Source organism: Malus sylvestris, chromosome 15 (genome assembly GCF_916048215.2).
Source record: "Malus sylvestris chromosome 15, drMalSylv7.2, whole genome shotgun sequence".
Classification (NCBI taxonomy): Eukaryota; Viridiplantae; Streptophyta; class Magnoliopsida; order Rosales; family Rosaceae; genus Malus; species Malus sylvestris.
In genome coordinates, this window is record NC_062274.1 from 18,821,744 (window position 1) to 18,845,510 (window position 23,767).

At 37.1% G+C, this 23,767-nt stretch overlaps 1 protein-coding gene across 1 annotated transcript; it reads right to left on the minus strand.

Moving 5' to 3' along the window:
- Positions 1 to 7,645: 7,645 nt before the first annotated feature.
- Positions 7,646 to 13,470, minus strand: LOC126602755 (ankyrin repeat-containing protein NPR4-like). Its single transcript, XM_050269632.1, has 3 exons — positions 12,683 to 13,470; positions 8,754 to 9,277; positions 7,646 to 8,419 (listed from the first exon to the last, which is right to left on the minus strand). The coding sequence occupies exons 1-3, from the start codon at positions 13,455 to 13,457 to the stop codon at positions 7,646 to 7,648; spliced, it is 2,073 nt and encodes a 690-aa protein (XP_050125589.1). The 5' UTR covers positions 13,458 to 13,470.
- Positions 13,471 to 23,767: the final 10,297 nt, after the last annotated feature.

The following is a 23,767-nucleotide window of genomic DNA, read 5'->3' on the forward strand; positions in this document are numbered from 1 at the left end:
ATGTTTGATGTATCTTCAGGCCGATTCCTAGGGTACTTAGTAACCCAACGAGGAATTGAAGCACATCCCAAGCAAATTCGAGCAATCCTAGAGATGAAGTCTCCAACTACCTTGAGGGAGATCCAAAACTTGACCGGACGAGCAGTTGCCCTCAACCATTTCCTCTCATGATCCACCGATCGATGCAAGCCTTTTTTTCAAAGCTATCAAGATGGCACAAAGAGACAAATGGGATGAAGAATGCAAAAAAGCTTTCCAAAACTTGAAGAATTATCTCACATCACCTCCCTTACTATCCAAGCCAGCGGAGGATTTATACATTTATTTGGCAATCTCCGAAGTCGCAGTGAGCTCTGCCCTCATACGAGAAGAACTGGGGGCCTAACTGCTTGTATTCTACACTTTTAAAGCTTTTCTCGATGAGAAAACAAGATATACAAAGATCGAAAAATTAATTTTGGCGTTAGTTGTTACGGCTCGGAAGCTCAGGCCATACTTTCAAGCTCATACAGTCATTGTCATGACTCAGTATCCCTTACGATCAATATTACATGGTCCGGACGCTTCCCAACGAGTGATGAAATGGGCATTGCAACTTGGCCAATATGGTTTAGTTTTCCAACCTCGCACAACGATAAAAGCCCAAGCCTTGGTTGACTTCGTAGCGGAATTCACGCCTAGCCTAGGTGACACAACAGAACAGCCCAACGATGCCCCAGAAGCAGCCAAGAGCACCTTAGCCACGCTTGCTCCATCCGATAAAGACTTCTGGAATTTGCATGTCGACGGAGCATCCAACTATAAAGGCTCGGGAACAGGTGTAGTCTTTGTTACTCCAGACGGCTTAATGCTCAAGCAGGCGATCACTTTAGGCTTCAAATCATCCAATAACGAAGCAGAGTACGAGGCCCTACTAGCAGGCATCCGAATGGCAAAAGACTTGGCGGTGAAGAAACTCGTAATTCATTCTGATTCCAAACTAATCGCCAACCAGGCTATTGGGGAATACACAGCAAAACACCCAAGGATGACACAATACCTAGAGAAAGTATGCCAGCAGCTTGAGGCATTTCAGGTTTACACTCTCACTCAAGTTCCACAGGCAGACAACGCCCATGCAGATGCACTAGCTGGTTTAGGTTTAGCCTTCGACCACCAATTTAAACGCTCTATTCCGGTGGAATATCTAGACAAGCTAAGCATAGAGATGGAGCCAATAGCTGAAGTGTCACAGGTTAGTGTAACTCCCAACTGGCAAAGTTCTATTACAGACTACTTGGTCAACGGCACACTACCCATCGAAAGATTGGAGTCAAGGAAGCTCCAAATCAAGTCGGCACGCTACTATATGTGGAATGGCATTCTCGTCTGAAGGTCTTACACCAGACCACATCTCTGCTGCCTAGCATCTCCCGATGACTTGAAGGTTTTAAGCTCAATCTATGAAGGCGTTTGTGGGAATCACTCTAGAGGTCGATCCTTAGCCCAGAAAGTTCTTAATATAGGCTACTACTGGCCTACCATGCACCAAGATACTAAGGAGTTAGTACAAAAGTAAGACTGCTGCCAACGCTATAAACCGGTACCAGCACTACCTGCCAGTGAGCTACACCCGCAGACGAGTCCTTGGCCATTCATGCAATGGGCAATCGACCTGGTAGAGCTTATGCTGCCTACTACGAGGGGCAGATGCATGATGATCGTGGCAACCGACTACTTCACCAAATGGGTAGAAGTAGAACCCATGACGACCACGACTCAGATGGACATAGAGCGCTTTATATGGAGGAACATCATTTTTTGATTTGGCATCCCTCAGTCCATCGTCACTGACAACGGCCCGTAATTTATGGGAAAAAATTTGGCAAAGTTTTTCCAAAAATACAGCATCAAACAACATATGTCTACGCCAAGATATCCTTAAGGCAATGGGCAGGCCGAAGCATCCAATAGGACGATCCTCGACTGCCTCAAGAAATCCCTCACCGACAAAAAGGGAAAATGGCCAGATGAGCTCCCTGGATGTTTATGGGCATATCACACCACCAAAAGACGAGCAACCGGTGAAACTCCTTTCTCTTTAGCATTTGGTTCGGAATCAATCATTCCTCCCAACATCATCGTGCCAAGCATCAACACTCTACTGCCAAGCATTGAGCAGAACAGTAAAGAGATGGCCACATACTTAGATTTGGCAAAAGATAAGCACGAACAGACCATCACCCGCATCGCAACCTACCAGCAGCAGATCATTTCCAGCTACAATAAAAAGGCCAAGATCCGGCAGTTTCAACCCGGAGATCTAGTTCTAAGGAAGGTCTTCATCACTGCCCACAGAGAAGGCTCGAAAAAGATGGATCCCATCTGGGAAGGTCCTTACAAGATCAGCAGAGTAGGCGGCAAAGGTAGCTACACCCTTGCTACCATGAATGATAAAGAGATCGAAAAACAATGGAACGCTTACAATTTGAGGAAATAGCATGTGTGACTTCCCACTATATCAAGACCCGAAGACTCAAGTAGCTCAACGGGTACCACCTCGTAAACCGAAGACTATCCAATCATCATGCAGTCTTTTGCAGCCAAGTTATTCACTCATTTTGTTCATTTTTCAATAAAGAATTCAGAAGTAATTTGTAACTTGGCTCGATTACATGTCTACAACCATTTATCTTTTCATGCACTTCAAAAGAAGATCGCACCCCCATTTAGGACTTACTGCAGGAATTGCACCCCCTGAGGGACCAACTATGCTCTCCAAGGCAAAAGGATAAACTCAACACTCCGAATATCCAGACGTGGATGAGCCTGGCTGCCCTAGTATAACTAGGTGCAAGATGGCTTGCGCCGGGATTCCTAGAAGTAGCCACAATGGTCTTTTCAAGGCTTAGCTAGTTAAAGGATTATGGGTCTATTGGCCTAATCCGCAGGGAACTGGGCCCTAGAGATGGAGGGGGCACATTAAGCGGCACACCCAATGAGAGGCTGCCTTGGAAACCTAAAGTTGCTACTAAGTGCACTAAGGTAGCCTACAGATTTTCAGAAGACTGCTTACGGCTTGCCCTTCAAGCAGTAAAACCACGCTAGGCTTATATAAATCGCACATTCTTATGAAAGGTTAAACAAGCTAGCGTGCATATACGAAGCTTTATCTACTGCCGACATGCTACGTAGTCGATAAGCTTCACCTTTGCCAAGTGCAGAACAACCTACACCAAGTCCTAAAGTGCTGAGATACTTGTTACGTAACCTACGGAATTGGAAAAAGGCAAGGTTAACAGCCTAGTGGTTACGCGGATTTGTCTGCTTCTGCAAGTAAGGCATTCGGCTACCAAACCTATGGCTAACAACCTTGCGAAAGTTCTACACCAATACCTACGACTGCGTAGGCTATGCAGGCCTGTCCGCTTATAGAAAAGTAGAACACCAACCACTAGTTTTTAAGGTCTAAAGGTTAGGGCATGGACAAAAAGAAGCGAAGATGAAGAAAAGCGAAGGAAGCAAGTTTATTAAATTTTCTAGCAAAAATTGATAAACAACTAGCAAATACCGAAGGAGTTCAAGCAAAAGCAACAAAGGAAAACAAAGAAGATCCTAAAGGCTACCTAGAAGACTACTCTTTAATAGCTTGGACAACTTACGATTACTAGGTTGCCACACCTTCAGCAGCCTTGATGTTCTCAGTAGCAGCATCATCCGACGCTTTACCATCAGCTGCCCTAGCCTGGGCACCAACTTCTCCAACTACTTCACTGATAAAAGACTCAAAAGTAAAAGCGAGCAAGTCTGCTGGAGAAATAGAGAAGGTCTCGAAGTCTTTACCGGAAAATTCAAAGTTGGACGATCACCCATAGAGATGATCCACATAACCCAACTTGTAGAAATCAGCTTGACTTTAAGTAAGCGAAGCCTCGAACCCTTTAACTGCTCATTCTCCTCAAGCAAGCAAGCATGAACCCGCCGCAACTCCTCAATTTCCTTCTTCAGATTGTCGTTGATCTTCAAAGCACTTTGAAGTTCCAACACTTGAGGCTTAAGCTTATTGACAACTTTTTTGAAATGGATCACTTGGTTGTAAACAACGATCAATTCTTCATCCTTTGCATAAGCAGCAGAGCGGAATTCAGAGATGGAACGCTCAAGATCTTGAATTTGAGGTATGTAACCCTCGATTTCCTTATCTACACCTTCGTACTTTACTTGGATCGCATCAAGCCTAATCTTCAAATCCATGATCTCTTGGTGAGCGGCCTTAAGCTGCAGAGAAGTGAGGGCAAAAATGTTAGATCCCTTCAAAACAGTAAGCTCAGATTCCAATTTCTTGATTTTTTTCGACCGATGAGTAAGCTTTGGCAGCCATGGTTCTTGCCATCTTTTTAGTAGCCTTGGTATCCTCTTGGTCAAGAAGCATAGACTTGGCTGCCAGAAGTGTTGTTTTCTGCATCATGGCTAGCAGAGAAGATATGCTTCGCGAAAATACTCGGACCAACAATCTCCCTGACGCCATCAACAAACTTGGCACATATATCCATGTCTTCAAGTAGATCTAGTTTCAAAAGCGCGCAAACCTCAGCAAATTCTCCAGAAACAGCCTTGGTGGATTCGTCAAGCTTGCCGAACGAACATTTTCCTTCTTATCAGCAGACGAGTTGGTTGCAGCAACGGAAGAAGCAGGTTTTGGCACCACTTTAGTAGGCAGAGACACCTTGTCACTCTTCATAGTAGCAAGCCTCTCCAAAGGTGAGCCAGACTTAGCTCCAGACGAACGTTTTGGCACAAATTTTGGTACCGGAGGCACGGAGGAACTTCTGCGCTGGGCAATTTTTTCAGCAATCGAGCTAGCAGCCTTCGAAGCAATAGGCATCACCGGCACAAATCTATCAGTTCGTTCTTTCTCGCCCTTAGAGGAAGTCAAGTCAATCACAATCTTGGGAATAACTGGAGAATCCCTACGAGCTGTCTTCAGTTTCTTTTTTGCATGCATCTCTTAAGCAGGCGAGGAATGTTTCTTTTTCCCACATTCACTGATAGTAGGCTCCATCATAGTGATAGGACGAGCCATCGCGTCTGCCTTGATCCGTTTTATCTCTTCTTTTGGGGGTAGCCCACATTTTTCCCTACAAAGATGACTAAGCAGCCATCGCCACTTGCGATATTCAGAAATGATACCCAGAGTGACATGTACTTTCTTCATGTCCGGAGAAACCTTAGGAGTTGAGACAAATTCCGAATCTACAAAAAAGAACGAAAGACAATCAGAAAATTGAAGAGTAACTTGGCACTAAAGCAAAGCAGCTGAGAAGATTAAGCAGCCTGCTTACCCTATATGAAGACCGTTGGTACACGTAGCTCGGAGGAAGAATCAGACTCCCATTCTCCACTTATCTCCAAAGTCTCTTTGGCCCAGTCATGATCTCCTTTGCTGGAGTTATCAAAAAGCTTATGACGATATCGCAATTGCCCAACTCCGTCAATGTGACCTATGTTAAAGAAGTACCAAAATTCGTTGACGGTTAGATCTAAGTTAAAGAATTAGCTTAGGTTGTGGAATCCCACCATTACACGGACCGCGTTCGGGGAACATTGAGCGGGGGCACATCTCATGGAGCAAAGCACTTCTTGAAAGAAACACGGCATATGGAAAGTAAACCCTAACACAAAATAGTAGGGGTGGAACTTAATGGTTCTCCGAGTTTCACTGCATGGTTCCCGGCTGCTACTATCCTTAACTCGCCTCACACGCACTCCCGATGGAATGGCATGCCAATACGCTTCAAGAAAATTTCTAAACAAATCATCGGAGCTAATCTTGAAGTGAGCAGCCTTGAAGTAGCCAACCTTGCATAAAGACCCGCCTTGACGGTACAACGGCGGCAAACCATCATCATTCTTGTGGCTCGAGGAAGACATGCTTGAAAATTCTACAAAAGTACAAGGAAGATTTGTTAAAGAGTTGTTTTCAAAAAAAAAAAAAAAAAAAAAAAAAAGAAGCAGCTCTCGGTGAAAACAAAAAAAAATGATGAATGAAGGCCGCATGACCCAGCAAATCCGCTAGGCCCCATGGCCTAGCTTGCTTCAATACACAAAGCAGCGCCCAGCGCCCAACAAAAACAAGAAAAAAATAATACTAATTTTCACCTACGGCATTGCCATGCCAAGGTTCCCCAAAACATCCAGTCACCAGTCCTCGATTCCCATCGAGCCAAATTTCAAGCCCCAAGATTCAAGAAAACCAAGAAGACAAGAAAATTAATTTTTTTCTTACTTAGAAGCAACGAAAAGCGATCCTTTACACGGGCAAGACGTAGAAGATTGCTAGAGGAGGGGGAACAAATATCCTCTAAGCTCTCTTTCTCTCTTGTAAGGTTGAATAAGTTTCTCTCTAAAAGTTGATTTAATAATCCACTTAAGGTGGACGTAAATAAGCTTTGAGGAAATTTATTTCCTTTTCCTAGAAGAATTTAATTTCCTATTAAAAGAGAGAATCAACAACAAAATAGGAAGCAATTCAGAGTTTCCTAAAGCGAGAAAATCTCTACACCTGTTGCCTTTTTCTGCAAGCAGCCCAACATGTGTGGGGGCATTTGTGGAGCCAAAAATATTCACTAGGTGACACGTGGACTTTTGGACAAAAGATGACAAAAATACCCTTGAGGCATACCGGGATCCCTACGTGCGAGCAGCGGGCAATCATCTTTCAACCAAGTCAAAAGTGCCCAAAATAGGTAACAATTTAAAGCCTATTTCATCAAATCCTTTCTATAAGGTAATTCCCAAAACCTAATTTATTCTATATGTTTTATATTCCATTATTTAGTTAATCAATTAGCTAAATAATATATTCCTTTCATATTTCCTAAAATCATAATAATTGACCAATTAAGGGATTAATTACCTAATCAATCCCTTAATTATCAATTAAAACACCCATTCAAACCTAAAACTACTAAGAGGCTGGCCATCCCCATTCAAAAAGGAGTTCACCACTTTTTGTACCCTTTTTCATCATTTCTCCCTTTTTATTACACTAATTAGCTAGCCAATTAATTCCATAACCATCAAAACATTCCCTTTATGTTTAATTAGCCAATTAATTGGCTAATTAAACCAAAATAAAACCTAAAAACCCTACTTAGTGGCCGGCCACACTTCCTCTCTAAAGTGAACCAACCTAGCCCTATAAATGGTCTCCTATTTTCACCAAATATTCATTTCAACACTCTTGCAAAATTCCACAAATTCTCTAAACACTTTTTCTCTCTAAATTCTAACTTTGGCATCAGAGGTTCTTCGGCCAAAGCTCCCCCATTCATCGTGGGCGCGTGAGGCTCTTAGCCTAAACCTAATGTGTTGATTGTTTTGTAGGTGCAATCTAGTCCAAGATCAAGGAAGAAGAAATTTGCATCCACATATACCAGATTGAATCATAATAAATGTCGAAATCAACTTACTATTATGCTCATATTCGCACGAACTTTTCTATCATTATTAATCTTTATTCATGACTCTATTCAACAACTGAAATTTGGTTTAATTCTCCATCAAGAAACCCACTAATGAACTAACTGTTGAATAAAGAAAAAAGTCTCACCTCGACCGGCAACCTCACAAAACAAATCACAATTTATATTAAATAGTTGCACTTTTAATTGCATTGAGGCATTTTGCAGAAAAATCCCACGCTTATTAATTTCACAACTGGAGACAGAATTGATGCTATTAGTGATGAAGCGACCATCTCTGACGGTGAAGCGACCATCTCTGACACTTTAACGCTAATAGCAAATAACGAGCAAAGTATCAGCACCCAAAAGTCGCGAACCATGTCGTCCAGGAAATGTGGCGCCTTTAGTAATTTTCTTTCAGCAGAAAGAAGAGAATTTGCGAAGACAAAGAAGAAAATGCAGCCAAGCACACAAGCTGCAACGGCAAGTCCTGGAGAATGACCACCCAATACCGCATATATGCCGGTAATGAATGCAACAACCATTGCAACCAAAGCCCACATTGTCAAAGACACTGCCAAGTGAAACGTCCCAAATATCTGGTCCTTGAAATTCCCCTTTGTGTGAATTGAGGAATAAAGGAGAACTAGGACAGAACAACTAGACATGGCCATGGCTATTGTATCAGTTATAACAAATGCTTTGAACGCTGCGTTTCTTGACAGAAAAACGGAACCCTGGTCCGGTCCTTTTTCACTTTGGTATCCACCGGGCATGGTAAAAACTGCTGCGAAGGTTACAGTTGCTATCAATGTAGCCACTACCAGATGAGTTTCCTTTGCTTTCTGTAAACCTTTTCCAATGTCCTTGCTTATTTGATTTTCCTCCACCTTATTGTCATTATTGCGTTTTGGGTTTTTAATTCTAAGACTTGGTTTAATACCCCTCAGTTGCATTGGCTTTTTCAAATCTTTCTGCAAAGCCAGAGAACTAGTATAATATTATTATCTTCGCAAACAAATTAAGGGATACCCTCATTTTAATATTGTTTGTTGGTGTTCATAATTGTACGAATAAGTGACACTTGTCTAAGAAAAATAAAAATAAAAAGTAACGAAAAATCTAAATTTTTTTTTGCTTTTAATGAAACGCTTTTTTTAAATGTATAGTGAATAGTAGTATTAAGGAAATATATAAATGTGGTTTTTCGTTAAAAGTAAACAGTACTGGAAGTGTTTTTGTTAAAACTTCCAAAATAAAACCCACAGTTGACACAGACAAGCAATTTAATCAGAAGGTGATACGTACCTGCACTAATGATATCTTGTCCTCGTTTGCTGGAATGATGTCTAAAACGTTTAAGTTTTCCTTGTTGAATGCCATTATATCAACTTTAGCATCAAATATACACTTAGTAAACAGCATGCTGTAGGGAGAATGAGCAAGGGGTGTGTTCCCGTCAATATCCATGGCATTTAAAAGGATGTTGCTAAGCCATGCATCTGTTAAAACATATCCTACTATTTGGTATCCACCGTTCCTTGTGGCATAGTGAAGAGCATTCTGAAATTTGTTGTCGACCAGTTCGCAACAATCAGGGCAATGAGAAATAAGCTCTTTCATTACATCTAGATTGCCTTCAGACGCTGCAAAGTGAAGAGCTGTCGCGCCATCTTTGTCAGCAATGTAAGCAGTAGATCTATCATATTGAAGCACTTGTTTAACAATTGAATTGAGACCAAATTTTGCAGCAAGGTGTAGCGGAGTACATCCTAGTTCATCTGCTGCTTTGCTTAAAGTCCTATCGGCTTTTAGTAGTTTCCCCGTCATTTCTTAAGCATAAACATAAAAGAAAAACAAATAGATAAAATTAAAAACATAGATATGTAGGATGTACACTTCAAATTCAATTTTTTCTTACACGCATCTATATATATATATATATATATATATATATATATATATATATATATATATATATATACAGATTGCTTAAGGGGAGAGATCCCCATTTTTTGAAAAAAATGGGGATTAAGTGTGGGGCCCACTCCACATCGAATTTCAACGATCCGAACCGTTTATTTTGTTAGTCTCGATTCATAGATCATCCTTACAAAAATTCAATTCAATCCGAAACCGTTTGCCCATTTAATTATCAAGATCAAATTTCATTTTTTCTTATATAACAAAGTATTCGTTCATTTCCTTGAACCCAATTAGATGTCTTAAACATTTCCGATTTAGCTAATATTTTGCAATGATGATTTATGAATCGAAACTAACAAAATAGACGGTTCGGATCGTTGAAATTCGATGTGGAGTGGGCCCTACACCTAATCCCCATTTTTTTCAAAAAATGGGGATCCCTTCCCTTAAACAATCTGTATATATATATATATATATATATATATATATATATATATATTTCCAGTTCCTTTTGCTCACCCCTCATACTTTGGTGTAGCCTTAACACCCTTAGACCACCTCCAACCTTGGGGATATATAAAGCTTAAAAATTTAAGCCATAAAATTTTAAGCTATAATCTAGAGACTACTTTTTCCTCAAACCCTTTTATGGCTTAAAATTTTAGCTCGAGACTATTAAATAATGATTTTGGCCTAATTTATCTTTTCGGTAACTTTTTTTGAAAATAAAATTTATGTAGATTATCCTAATTTATTTTTATGAACATTTTAATATAAAAATATTTAAATTCTGATAAGTAATTAAAAATCATACAAATACAAAGGTACTTATAAAGTTTTAAGTTAAATTTGATTTAAATAATTTTGGGCCTTCAAATCTTTTTTTACTATTAGATTTGATGTCATTTGATCACAGCGCTAGATTATAAGTAAAAAATAAAAAAATGTTTGAAATATAACAGTTTGGTGGATCCAGAATAATTTAAGCTATACTTAAATTTGGGGGAATCTAGCCTAGAGATATATTTGATCCCCATGACTTATTTTAGCCCAATGGTTGAAGATGGTTTGTGGGATTTCAAAGTTTATATTTTAAACTTTATCCCATGAGTTGGAGATGGTCTTAGAATTGTGCTAAGTATTTAGAAAACTAACCATGGTTAGTTTTATATATTTTTAATTGATTTTTATTAAAAATACAAAAAAATTAATAAACTAAATTCTAGAGGGAGTGAGCAAAAAAGTGAGCTTGTAATGGCCATATTATGTTTGTTTGCTTGAAGGCACCATTTCAACATGGTATCATTCATTGACATAAGGATTAACCGCATAAGTTCTGAATACTTTGCTTGTTATATTAGGTCACTTACCTGTGTATATGGCAGTAAACTAAATTTTAGATTTTATTTGGATTTTTAATTAAAACCTCATCCTTTTCCCAATTTTTTATTTATCAAGATCTGATTTTTAACCACGTCATTATTTCATAATAAAATATTTGCATGTCATCATATTTAAATTTTGATTAAATTGTAGTAGGTCCCTCAACTTTAATCAAATTGAAGCAATGGTTCCTTAACTAAAAATCCATTATCATTGGTCCCTCAACTCATCAAAATGTGTAGCTATGGTCCTTTTCGTCAACTTTGTCAAAATGAGTTATGTTGAAATGACCATTGCTACAACTAGGGTCCCTCAGCTCATCAAAACGTGTAATTATGGACCTTTTCGTCAACTTTGTCAGAATTTTGTCAAAATGAGCTATGTTGGAAGGGCCATTACTGCAATTGTGTTAAAGTTGAGGGACTATTCCAATTGGGTTAAAGTTAAGGGACCATTTCTCCAGTTGAATTAAAGTTGAGGGACCAATGGTAATGAATTTTTAGTTGGGGGACCATAGCTGCACGTTTTGATAAGTTGAGGGACCAATGGTAATGAATTTTTAGTTGAAGGATCATTGCTCCAATTGAGTTAAAGCTATGGCACCATTGCTACAATTTACCCTTAAATTTTATAACTAAAAATTATGGCTTTTTAGCCAAAATGGTTCATGAGATTTGCACAACTCATCACTTTGGTCCCTGAGATTTGAAATCAATAGAAGTGGTCCTCGAGTTTGTCGGGTATCAATTATTTTGGTCATTCCATGAAAAATTATATTAAATAAGGACCAAAATGACAAAAACACCCTCAATTTAAAAAACAATAGGCGAAATGATTTGACAAAAATTAAGGGTATTTTTGTCATTTTAGCCTCATTTAATGGAGATTTTTCATGGAATGACCAAAATGATTGATGGTGGACAAACTCATGGACTACTTCTATTGATTTCAAATCTCAGGGAACAAAGCGAGGAGTTATGCAAATCTCAGAGACCATTTTGGCTAAAAAGCCAAAAATTATTTATCCATTTCCAAATATATCCATTTAGTGTTAGAAACGTTACATTTGGTATGAGGGTGATGCTATATTAACATGTACCAATTTTCTTAATTTGTACTCATTTCTTATTTTACAACCATTTTATCATTTATACCAATTTTATTTTTATTTTTAATTTTTACCCATAATTTATTTATTTTATTTGTACCAATAATTTATTTACAATGTAGCCATTCATATATTTATAGGGGTGTGCTATCCACACACCCCATTTTACTTCTCACACACCCCTTGATAATTTCTATCCGTTGATCTTTTTCAATTTATCTAATCCGACGGCCGAAAATTAAAAAGGTGTGTGAGAAGTAAAATGGGGTGTGTGGATATCACACCCCTATTTATAATGTACCCATTTTTCATTAAAAAAAAAGATAACAATTTTTTTAATGTAGAATGTACCCATTTTTCTGAAATCTATTCACTTTGATTTGATCTATAATGTGCCATATTTTATAACAAAATGTACCCTTTTGGAATTTAAAATATACCCATATTTAAAAATAAAACATTTTACTTTGAAAAAAAAAAAAAAATATGATCAAATTTCACACAATTCAAATTTGAAGAAAAAATCGAAAATTATTATTTGGTACTAATCTTTGCTTGATTTTAGAGAGGAATTATTACTTTTCGTTAGTAAGTTTCTTAATTAATATTGAAATTTAACATTTTATATTTAAATTAATGAGGTTTTAGTCTAAGATTTTAATCAACCTAGGGAGCGGAACCAAAGTTTCTCATAAAAATTTGTGATGGGTTTATGTCAAAGAAATAAGAGTTGCAAGACCTAAATACCAGTAACCCCAATTTTTAACCAAAAACAGGAAAAGGAAATCAAAGCACAAATGTATTTTACATGCACATATACCTTCATCCTTGCGAATCACTGCAGCGTGCAACGCCGTTCTACCATTTGGGCCATTGTAAGTTGGAACATTGCAATTGCTGAGCATTATAGAAACCAAACAAAGATATCCCCTCTCAACAGCTAAATAAAGTGGAGTTTCGCCTAAATCATTAGCAGCGTAGGAAAACTCGGGGTCTTCTTTGGTCAATTTCTCCACCACAAAACGTTGATTAAAGCGCACTGCTTCGTGCAACGCTGTATTCTTGTTATTGTTGTTGGTTTTCCTAATGAGCATCTGCTTCTGCAAGCAGGCTTCTTCTTCTGTCAAGACTCGGCCTTGCGGGCCTTGCTCAAGGTCGCCATGGTGACAAACTTTTGCAGCCTGGTCGATGAGAACTCTAACTATACCTGCTCGCCCGTGTCTCGCCGCAATATGTAAGGCAGTCTCACCACTCTTATTGTGCAGCAATAGTAGTGCGGGACACATTTCAAGGATATCCTCCACAATCCTGGTTGATTCCACGTCTTTTTGTTCAGACTTCGGGCTGCTTGAGCATGCTATATAAATATGAAGGACCGTGTTATTTGTTGAAGTCAGTTTTAGTTCAAGATGTTCTGCACGTTCCCTGAGGGCATCAAGGTCGCCTTGTTCTGCAGCACGAAACACAGCAAGTTCCATGCCACCTATCGGAACTGTATTATTGCCTTCTTTTGTAGCTCCCTCCTTGGTCTGAACTGCTAAGTGATCAGTAGTACTAGCACTCTCGGCATGATCAGTTGAATGGAAGTGATCCATTTTTTGATATTTCGTTATTTCGTACGTAGACAAGGGGAGCTTTTGGCCTAATACAAGTATAATCAGAAATGAACTTGCTATCTTTGAGTGGATGATGGGAATTTAAATAAGGAACACTGGATGAGGTTTGAGAGTCTTAAGGGTGGAGTAAAGAAGGAATAAAAGATGAGATCATTAATAGAGTAGGAATCGAATGCAATGCCACACTTCTGCAAAGACTACAATAGTCAGATTGACTTCACAGCTAAAACATCTCCAAATGAGATGTCAAAATATTTACATAAGCTATAATAGTAAAAAAAAAAAAAAGGCCACAATAATGTTCTTCAACCGAAATGTTAAATCCTATGTAGCGATGACATAGATTGGCAGTAAGAGAGTTGATGTCAAATTTGACAGCAATTTCAAAATTAATTATTAATGCTTTTTATTAAGTTTTATTGGTTTAATCATCATTGCAATTAATGTTATTGTTGACATGTTTCCCTTTTGTTCAATTGAGATAAGTGAACGATCCCCTTTTATTAAAAAAAATGGTGAACAGTTCGGATTTCATAATTATTAAATACATTTTAGTAATTTAATCATTTATTTTATAATATAATAAAATCATAATTTAATTTGACATATTGAATGGACAATAAAACTTTAAAAGATGTCAAAATACCACATAAGCTGTCAAATTTAAGTTTTATATTCAAAATTTGACATCTTCTTTAAAGATACTATTAATCGTTATCCATCCTTATTGGTGCACATGGTGTCAAAAAATCCTTACTGGTGCATGTCAGCTTTCAAATTAAATGGTCCCGATACTTTTATTTTTACTTTTATTAAGCTACATGTCATGACATTGAACTGAAAAAATTCTCTTTTGAATGACCCAAAAAACAGTGCCTGCAAGCTTTGACAGACCCAAAAAACAGTGCCTGACAAGCTTTGACAGACCCAAAAAACAGTGCCTGGCAAGCACTTCCTTCTACGGGAAAGCTCCACCCCTCACTCCCACTGCCTGCTATGGCCGCTGCCTCACCCTACCTGTGTAAAAAGATTTAATTTTGGGGTGTGCTATCCACACACCTCAAATTACTTCTCACACCTTTAATAATTTTTGTTTATTAATTTTCTTCAATTCATCCGATCCGGACGGTCGAAAATTAGAAGAATGTGTGAGAAGTAAAATAGAATGTGTGGATATCACATCCCCTTAATTTTCTGCTTTTTTTCCTCATGTGAGTGGTAGCAATTTATTTGGTTAGGGGAGGGCACAGGTCAGGCTGAGCACAAAATTAGAGGAACCGGACCGAATCCGTTTGTAAATGAAACAGGGTGAGAAACACCCGATTCCCACCAGACAGTAGAGCCAATTTGCAGAATTTTATGCCTGTGCCCAGTACCATAATCGATTCGGCTATGGATGTTTTTGTGTATTTTGTTTTGAGCTTTGACAATGTTGATCAAGGACAAGGTGTGTTTTGCTTGGCTTTTCCATCCAAGCTTCTTCTCCGGTGGGTATTTGGAATCTTGGCTTTCCATCCAAGCTTCTTCTGTAGTGGGTATTTGGAATCTTGGCTTTTCTCTTGGCTTTCCATCCAAGCTTGTACAGAATTTTATGCCTTTGTGCTCTGAACCAATCTTCTTCTTTAATTCTAGACTCTAGAGCATAAAGAAAGTTAAGGTTCTACCGTAAAACCAATTGCCAATATGAGGAATAACCCAACCTTTTATAAGCCCATGCAAGATTCATTCTCCCATTAATGCGGGACTCATTCTCAGTACGCCCCCTCACGTGTGGCGAATTTTCAAGCCTAATACTTAGACAACACAATAGGGTGACGTGGAGTGCGTGTGGCCGTTTGGCTTCACACTAGGATAACATGCTGATTCTATAAAAAAAGTTGAGGTTCCATTATAAAACCAATTGATAATATGAGGAGCAACCTAACATCTTACAAGCCCATGCAAGATCTCTTCTCTCATCAATGTGGGACTCATTCTCAACATAACCAATCTGCAAAATTGAAGAAGAAGACTGATGTCGTACCCTGTACCATAATCGATTTAGCTCGGGTTCCTGAAGCTATCAGTGAAATACGTGACAATCTCGACCGTATGAGGGTGGAGATGCTAAGGGAGGAACTGCAGCACGATGGTGTTGAGTCTATTGACAATGTCGGATTTGTAGCAATGGTTGAAGATTTTTGGACCTGCGTTCTGCCCGGCCTATTTTGTGTTTAATATTTTTGGACCCATCCCAAAATGCGTGGATCCGCTCCTAACTGCATGGACCCATCCCTACCCGCGGATCCGAGGTCCGTTTGCCCGTTATATTGGGTTTTGTCCATTTTAGTTTATGAGAAAGAGATGTAGACTTTAAATCAAATGAACATGAAATCTTCAAATTTTTGTCCAATCTCTGTTTTTTTTTTTTTTGAGAGAGAAAAATCTTGTCATCCTCATCAAGAAAGAAAATGTCCCAACAAATTCCTAGTATCAGGCAGCGAGCAAAGGTGGGAAGACCATGGACATCGTGGTTTTTTTTTCATTGGGTAATACAAATCAGTTGTTTCTATGCCTCTACTAAACCTAAAAATTTTGTACATCTCAAGCACTTTCAAGAAGAGACTTTACCAGAAAATACTATTTGCGCGACTGATTTTTTGTCAGACAAACATATTTATGGGGTCAAGTTAGTTTATCCGATGAAAATGTATTTCGGCCATGCAAAGCTGGTCAACATTTAGAATTTTGCAAAAGGCTTTGCGCAATGAAAATATTTCGAAGGCCACTATGTAATTAGTCGGCAAACTTTTGGCACTAAGAAAAAAATATGGCGTGTATTCTGTAAAGATTTATCAGGCGAAAACTAAGTTTGTCGATTAATGACCTTTGCTCTACGACACATTTCGTTAGGTCAAGTGTCTATGCTGTTGGGCAAAGGTCCACAATGACCTGTCAAAAAATACCACAACCAAACCTTTTGCTCGACATCTTGCTTATATTTGCCTGAGGAAATGGTTCATCGGGCAAAACCCTATCCATAAAAAGATTTGTGCCTTCTTCTTTATCCTTTATCTTTCTTTCTTCTTCCTTCCCCAGCGTGGCGCTACTCTTCTCTGCAAAAAAATCTCTCTCTCATTCTTTTTCTCTCACACACACACCCATACCTCCGTCATCTCTCCCTCTCCCAATTCATTTAAGGTTAGTTTTTTTCTTTGTTAAATATTTTTTTGGTTTAATTGTGTGGCTAATTAATTTTGTTTGTTGTAGGTTTGTGATCGGATTGGAGAAAATGAAAGGAAGAGAAAATTGTAGCAATGGTTCTTCAAACTTTAACCTAATTGGAGTAATGATCCCTCAACTAAAAATTCATGATTATTGGTCCCTCAACTTATCAAATGTGCAACTATGATCATTTTCGTCAACTCAGTCCCAATTTTGTCAAAATCAGTCATGTTTGAAGAACAATTGCTACAATTAGGTTAAAGTTGAGGGATTATTGCTCCAATTGGGTTAAAGTTGAGGGACTATTGTTACCATTTTTCTCATTTTGTTTTTCATACTTGCCCCTTGATTCAGCCACACGTGTATGACACATGACTCATTTTGATGGAAGTTATAACGCAGTTGATGAAAAGAACCATATTTGCACATTTTGAAGAGTTAAGGGACCAATGGTCATGAATTTTAGTTGAGCGACCATTACTCCAATTAGGTTAAAGTTGAGGGACCATTGCTACAATTTTCTCTTAAAGGAAATGTATGTATTTTGTCTCTTAATTTATTTTTTTAGTCAGTTTTAATTTATTTAATTGTGATTCATATGTATGTTGAAATTGCGGCTTTTGTGAAATTTTGAGTTTGTGTGTTATTGAAATATATGCATGTGTAATAATCCCAAACTTAGAAGTAACAAAAAAAATCCCCCAAATTTAAGATCCGACACCATTATTCTCCAAAATGGTCATAGGACTAAGCGATATATCTTAGGCTTATTTTTAGCTACGCCTCCTAGAATCCAATTTTAATCTCATTTTGCTTCTTATAACTCAAAAGTCACCACTCTACCCCCTAAAACTCAAAGTTCACTTCACTTTGCCCCTAGAGCTCGATTTTGATCTCATTTTGCCCCCTAAAACTTGAAATTCGTCTATATAAAACTCAAAGTTGCTCCACATTGCGTTATGTCTGTTCATCAAGTGGTTTGATTCAGATGCGCCAGGCTAATCAATTTGTTTTTCTTCATCTTTTCAATTTATTTTAACCTTAATATTCTCTGATTGTTTAATGTTAACACATAATGGTGATTTGGAATCAAATTTATTGTACATGTGGCATAATCTTATTAGGTGTTAGGTCCCACATATGTTTTAGAAGGCAACATGTATGTTTCAAGGAGAAGAGGGTCCACAAGTCAAAGTGAAACAAATTTTGAGTTTTAGGGAGTAAAGTTGTGACTTTTGAGTTACAGAAGACAAAGTGAGATCAAAATAGAGTTCTAGGGGGCGTAGCTAAAAATAAACTTATATCTTATACGAGCTCGTACTCAAGATTATTTTAAAAATGGAATTAGAGTTAATTATTTCTTGACCGTTAGGACACAAACAACCAAATTACCATTATAAGTATTTGGACACATGTAGTTTTCTACACCTTAAATACTTGACGCTAATCTATTAGATTCTACCTATGACGTTAATTGTAGGAATATTAGGAATTGAGTTAAAAGGAAAGATGCAACGAAGTAGCTTATTTAGTCATACAAATGCATGTGCATAATTCATGAAAGATTTCAATTGGTTGTTCATTTCAAAGTTTCTTTCAAATATTAGACTTAAAATATTGACATAAATGGACTACACAACTCTTAATTCTAGCAAAAGATTATCGCTAAAACTTGGAAAAGTATCGAAGTTCAAGCTTTTGAGTAGGGGTGGGTTCGGTTTAAATCGGTTCGGTTTTTTGTCAAAACCGAAACCAAACCGAAATTTCGGTTCGGTTCGGTTCAATTTTTTTTCGGTTCGGTTTTTTTTCGGTTCGGTTTTTTTCGGTTCGGTTTCGGTTCGGTTTCGGTTTTTTGTTTTTATTTTTTTTCAAAAAATGAAAAACATTGAAATTTTAAATTTTAACATATCCAACGCAATCATAACATAAACATTCTAACTAGAATCAAAGACAATGAAAATAAACATTTAAAGTTGAACTAAAATCATCAATCAAGTCTTTCAAAGTCCAAACTAACAACCTCACAACACAAAAATCACACAAAAATCGTACAAATGACTTAGAAAAGTTAAATTGTATGAGGTTGTTCAAAGATCAGTGTTGTTTGCTTGTAACTGCATGTTGACAACTTGATTAGTAAAGGTAATGCGTGGGTGGATTTATTTAGTGTGTGTTGGATTCTTTTCCATCACAAATTACCCAAGTAATCTACCCGAAATAAATGTTTATGGATTATGTTACATGTTATATGAGAGTAGATTTGGAAAAGAAAGCTGGCGCAGAAGTAGACAGTGCTATGGAGATGGATGTAGGTACTTCGGGAAGAGGTTTGGTTCCGGAACCTTATATGGGGGAGAAATAATAGGTTAGGGTTTAGAGTTTTTATAAGCCTTTTTTTAATATTTTGAGCTTAAGGTTTGGCAACACATTGGGTTAGCACATTTTAACTTACAAATTGGGTTTAGAAAATAATACCCAAAACAAATAATTAAATAAAAAATTTAATTTAATTAATTCGGTTCGGTTCGATTTGGTTCGGTTTCTAGATCACTAAAACCGAACCGAACCAAAAGAATTCGGTTCGGTTCGGTTTTTTCGTTCGGTTCGGTTTTTTCGTTTTCGGTTCGGTTTGGTTTTCGGTTTTTTGAACCCACCCCTACTTTTGAGTCATCAATTACTATTCACAAGCTGATTTTTGTGGCTGGAGTCCATCTGTTCCACCCTCTATCCTAGCAAGCCTAGGTCATTAACTTGGAAGACTTTCGTGTACAAAATTTGGGAGGTGCATTGTCTGCCCTCCCATTTTCATACTCTTCCTATCATCTTCTGTTTTGTATGGTTACGGTTAAGCCACATCAACATTTTATATTCTTATTACCTTTTGTTTTATTACTTTTATAAAAAAAAAATATAAAATGTTGACATGGTTTAACCGTGACCACACAAACAGGAGGGGATGGGAAGAGTATGGAAATGGGAGGGCAGACAATCCATCTCGCGAAATTTATTAGGGAACTTTAACGAAAAACTCACAGTACTGTTCACTTTAACAAAAAACCACATTTTTACACTAAAAAATCAATCATGGTACTATTCATTTTACCCTTTATTTTGTCTTTATCGTTAAAAGTTTTCAAGCTCTTTTCATTAATTTTCCTAATTTATTAAGATATCTGGAGAAACAATTTGCAATAAATGGTAAGCCCTCTAAAACTCTCCTATAAAAGAACACATATATAGGGTACCATTCCACACGCAAAACTACGCAACAAACTTATGAAACGAAGATGATAGGATAAGGAGAAAAGGGAGCAAACAGTCCGTCAACTTCTTGTCTCTATAACTATCACTTAAAAGTTTCAAATCCGTTTTTTCAGTACTTCTCTTTCACTACAAGTACAATAAATCATGTTAAAACTAACTCAACATCAATGTAAGTTCGTCACTTCTGTGACTTTGGGAAAACTGTACTGAATCGATAGGTTGTAATTAAAACAAAATTTATAATCTTAATCTATACGAAAAATGCTTCAATTTAGGCTTTTGAATCGATAAAAAAGATTAAGGGATGAAGAAGTTATGGCCATCTTAAGTTTGTATCAACTTTATTCAAAATAACTGTCACAGTCCTTTTATATTGTTTTTCAGTCGTAACTCTTTACACTTTAGCAAAATATATTTACACCATCTTATTCTACACAAAAAGTTCTTCAGTTTTGGCTCTTGAATAATAAAAAGGGGTTAAGAAACAATGAAGTTTTGATTAAATTAAAATCACTCAAGATCTTGAAAGATTTTCAGCAAACTGTTTTGTTTTAAAGAGTTCTTCAATCACCAAAATGAATTTTAGTTTTAACGTTTCAAATGGTGAAAAATCATTATCGTTCCTTTGGTAAATGATCCTTTACATACCCTCTCCTTAAGCATTACTTTAAAAACAAAAATGCTCCAGTAATAAGGTTTGGAGACCAACTCCTTCAACTGGTATCCTTGTTAAGCTTCGTCGAAATACTCTTAAAATACTAATATCTCATTTGTTTCTTATCCGTTTTCAGCGATCTTTATATCAAATTAAAGCTCATGACCTCTACTTTCAATCTGGAAAATATGACCAACAAAGGCCAACTACTTAATAAGAAATATACCACGCAATAGAGGTTGTAACCAAAACATCACTGCTACGATACAGTCCGAGTTTCTCCATTTCTGAACCTATTGCTTCGAACCTATTTGTACAAGTTAAATGATCGAATTCCTTATGAAAACCTTTGAAATGGACTACTCGTTGACGTTACTTGGACGTAAAATGAGCGAGATATTAATAAAACAAGTTGAATGATTATAAAGGGATCCTAATAAGTTTTTTCTCTAACATTTTTAAAAAGGACTTCCTTCCTACGTTATACTACTCCTACGTAATTAAGTTTATGTTTCTATATTCTTATTTATTCCAACATACATTTTTTTTTGGATATTTATGAGATAAATGCTTGAAACTTGTATATTCCTGTTTTGGTTGATTAGCTTGTTGAGTATGTTTTAGCAGTCTATGTACTTATGATGGGCAAGTATATTACCCCATGTTGAAGTGTTACCGGTATTGAAAGACAACTTTAAACCTTAGCGTGTTGCAACTTATAACCTGTTATTTTACAAGTCCGGTGTGTGAAGTTACCAGTTTATAGAATGATAAAGAAGAGAAGAAATATACTTAATATGTTCGTGTGTGTGTGTATATATATATCCATACTAAACCATATTTCTTATTCGAGTAATGTTTTGTTTTGTTGATTAGAGTTTTAGTGTGAATAATAATCTTTTTTTAACATTTAGTTGTATACGTTGGTTTTGTTGTACTTACTGGGTTTGTGTAACTCATGATGCAACACCTTTGTCTTTTTAAGAAAACGAGAAGATTCAAGAACACAGGAAGACTATGAAATAAAATAAATAATTAAAGCTTTTATACATTGTTACTAAATAAATTGTACTTCCCTTTTTATTCTTCGTTTCACTTCGGTAATGTAATATTTATGCAAAACACTTTTATGCTCTTTTCTATTGAATACAAGTTTTAATATGAGGTATTTTAAGAAAATTGTTTTGAGGCTTTTTTTTGTTGTACTTGCACTACAAATACATGTGTCATATCTTATTAGTTATGGATTTTTTTTTGGGGGGGTGGGGTGGTAATGACAATGTAGCTTCGGTGAGTTTAATTTGTGCCACAATAACCTAGGAAATCGTGGTGTGAAATTTGTTAAAATTTCATAACTGTTTATATGAAATTAATTATGTTGATGAGCTTTGTATAATAAACTCGAAAAAACCTTAAACCCTTTGGAGAGTCTGTTGGACATGTGTGTAGACGTAGTATCATCTTTGCAATCTAACAATTATTGAATTGTCTAGTTCAGATAGTTCAAGAGTGCACTAGTATGTGTTTAGCATTTGCAGTGAACGTGGCTAAGTTTCAATCATTAAAAATCTGGATGTGTCCTCCTAATGCTCTTCAAGTGCATATTAGATATTTTTTTTTTAATATCTACGTCGTGCACTTGGGGAACCCTAGGGACATGATGCGATTTTTTTTACTATTGAAAATAATCGCATGAATCACAAACCGCAACACAGCACTTACACTTTTGAATGGGACAAGATCATTACTAGAGGCATAAGGGGATATTCAAGCGTATATCCAAATGTTATAATTACTAAATTATTTGAAAATAGGTACAGTGGACAAAGAGTGGATTAAGTTGCACAATAAAAGTTGTAACCAATATTTAGATGAGATCGACAAATTTATTCAATTTGCATGCAACCATGTCGATGCTCAAAATCGTATCAGGTGTTCGTGTGTGAAATGTGGCATCTATGTTTGGATGACACTAGATGAAGTCCTATATCATTTATATATGAATGGGTTGGTATTATACTCCAATTGGACGTAACATGGAGAATCGCTCTTTTGGCAGTGGAACACTTCGGCATGAACACTCTTCATCTGGCAATGTTGATGATGACCAAGTGTTGGACATATTGAACGATGCTTTCCCTAATGCTTCACTCAATATAGTCAAAGAGCCATCCACATACCCTGAGAAGCATGATAAATTGTTGAAATAAGCTCAACGAGAATTGTACCCTGATTATCAAGATTTTTTTCGTCCTAACAATCGTTATACAATTGATCCACATGAAAATAGAGTGTAATATGATTAATCCATACTAAATCAAATGCATTGCATGTAAATCATTCTAGCTCGAAAAAAAGTGTTGAAAGATCTGGTTAGGATAGGAAAAGGATCCTCGCCGGATCCTTTCCTGGGGATCCTAGGGATCCCGCAATCGTGACTGTTAATCGTACATTGTGACGTCAGTTTTTGTTAGGTACTATTTATATTTAATATTTTAAATTTTGAAATGATTTCTGACCGCACGATGTACGATGAACAGTCACGATCACAAGATCGCTAAGATCCCTAGGAAAAGGATCCGGCGAGGATCCTTTTCTGTTAGGATATAATAATGCACAAACTATTGTGTATTGGAAAGGTCTGCTACTTGGGTCACCGAAGATGGCTCCCCTGGGATCATGAGTGGCATGGCAACCCTAAAGCATTTGATGGAATAACAGAGTTTGCTTAAACCAAGAAAATTGTCCGGGGATGAGCCACTGTCCAACTTGCATACTTTCATTTTGGGAAAGGATCGAGACCAATGGAATAAAAAGAGTATATTCTTTGATTTGGAATACTGGTTGAAATTGAAAATTAGACACATTGTTGATCCCATGCATATTGAGAAGACTATTTGCGACAATGTGGTGGAAACGACTTTGCCTGTCAAGGGAAAATCGAAAGATACCGTGAAGACTCATACTGGCATGTAAGAAATAGGGATAAGGTCCAAACTGTGGCCTACATTAGTCAATTACATGCAAGAAAGGACACACCAATTATATTTTCAAGCAGAATGACAAGAAGAGATTCTTGAAGTGGCTTTGCAAGGTGAAATTTCCAGATGCGTATGCTAGCAATATATCAAAGCACGTTAAAATAGAAACTGGGATATTGTCGGGT

Coding starts and splice junctions, on each gene's coding strand:
- LOC126602755 (XM_050269632.1), bottom strand. CDS start 13,457: ATGGATCACTTCCATTCAACTGATCATGCCGAGAGTGCTAGTACTACT. Junction 9,278..12,682: donor AGTGATTCGCAAGGATGAAG/GTATATGTGCAT, acceptor TTTATGCTTAAG/AAATGACGGGGAAACTACTA. Junction 8,420..8,753: donor ACAAGATATCATTAGTGCAG/GTACGTATCACC, acceptor CTGGCTTTGCAG/AAAGATTTGAAAAAGCCAAT.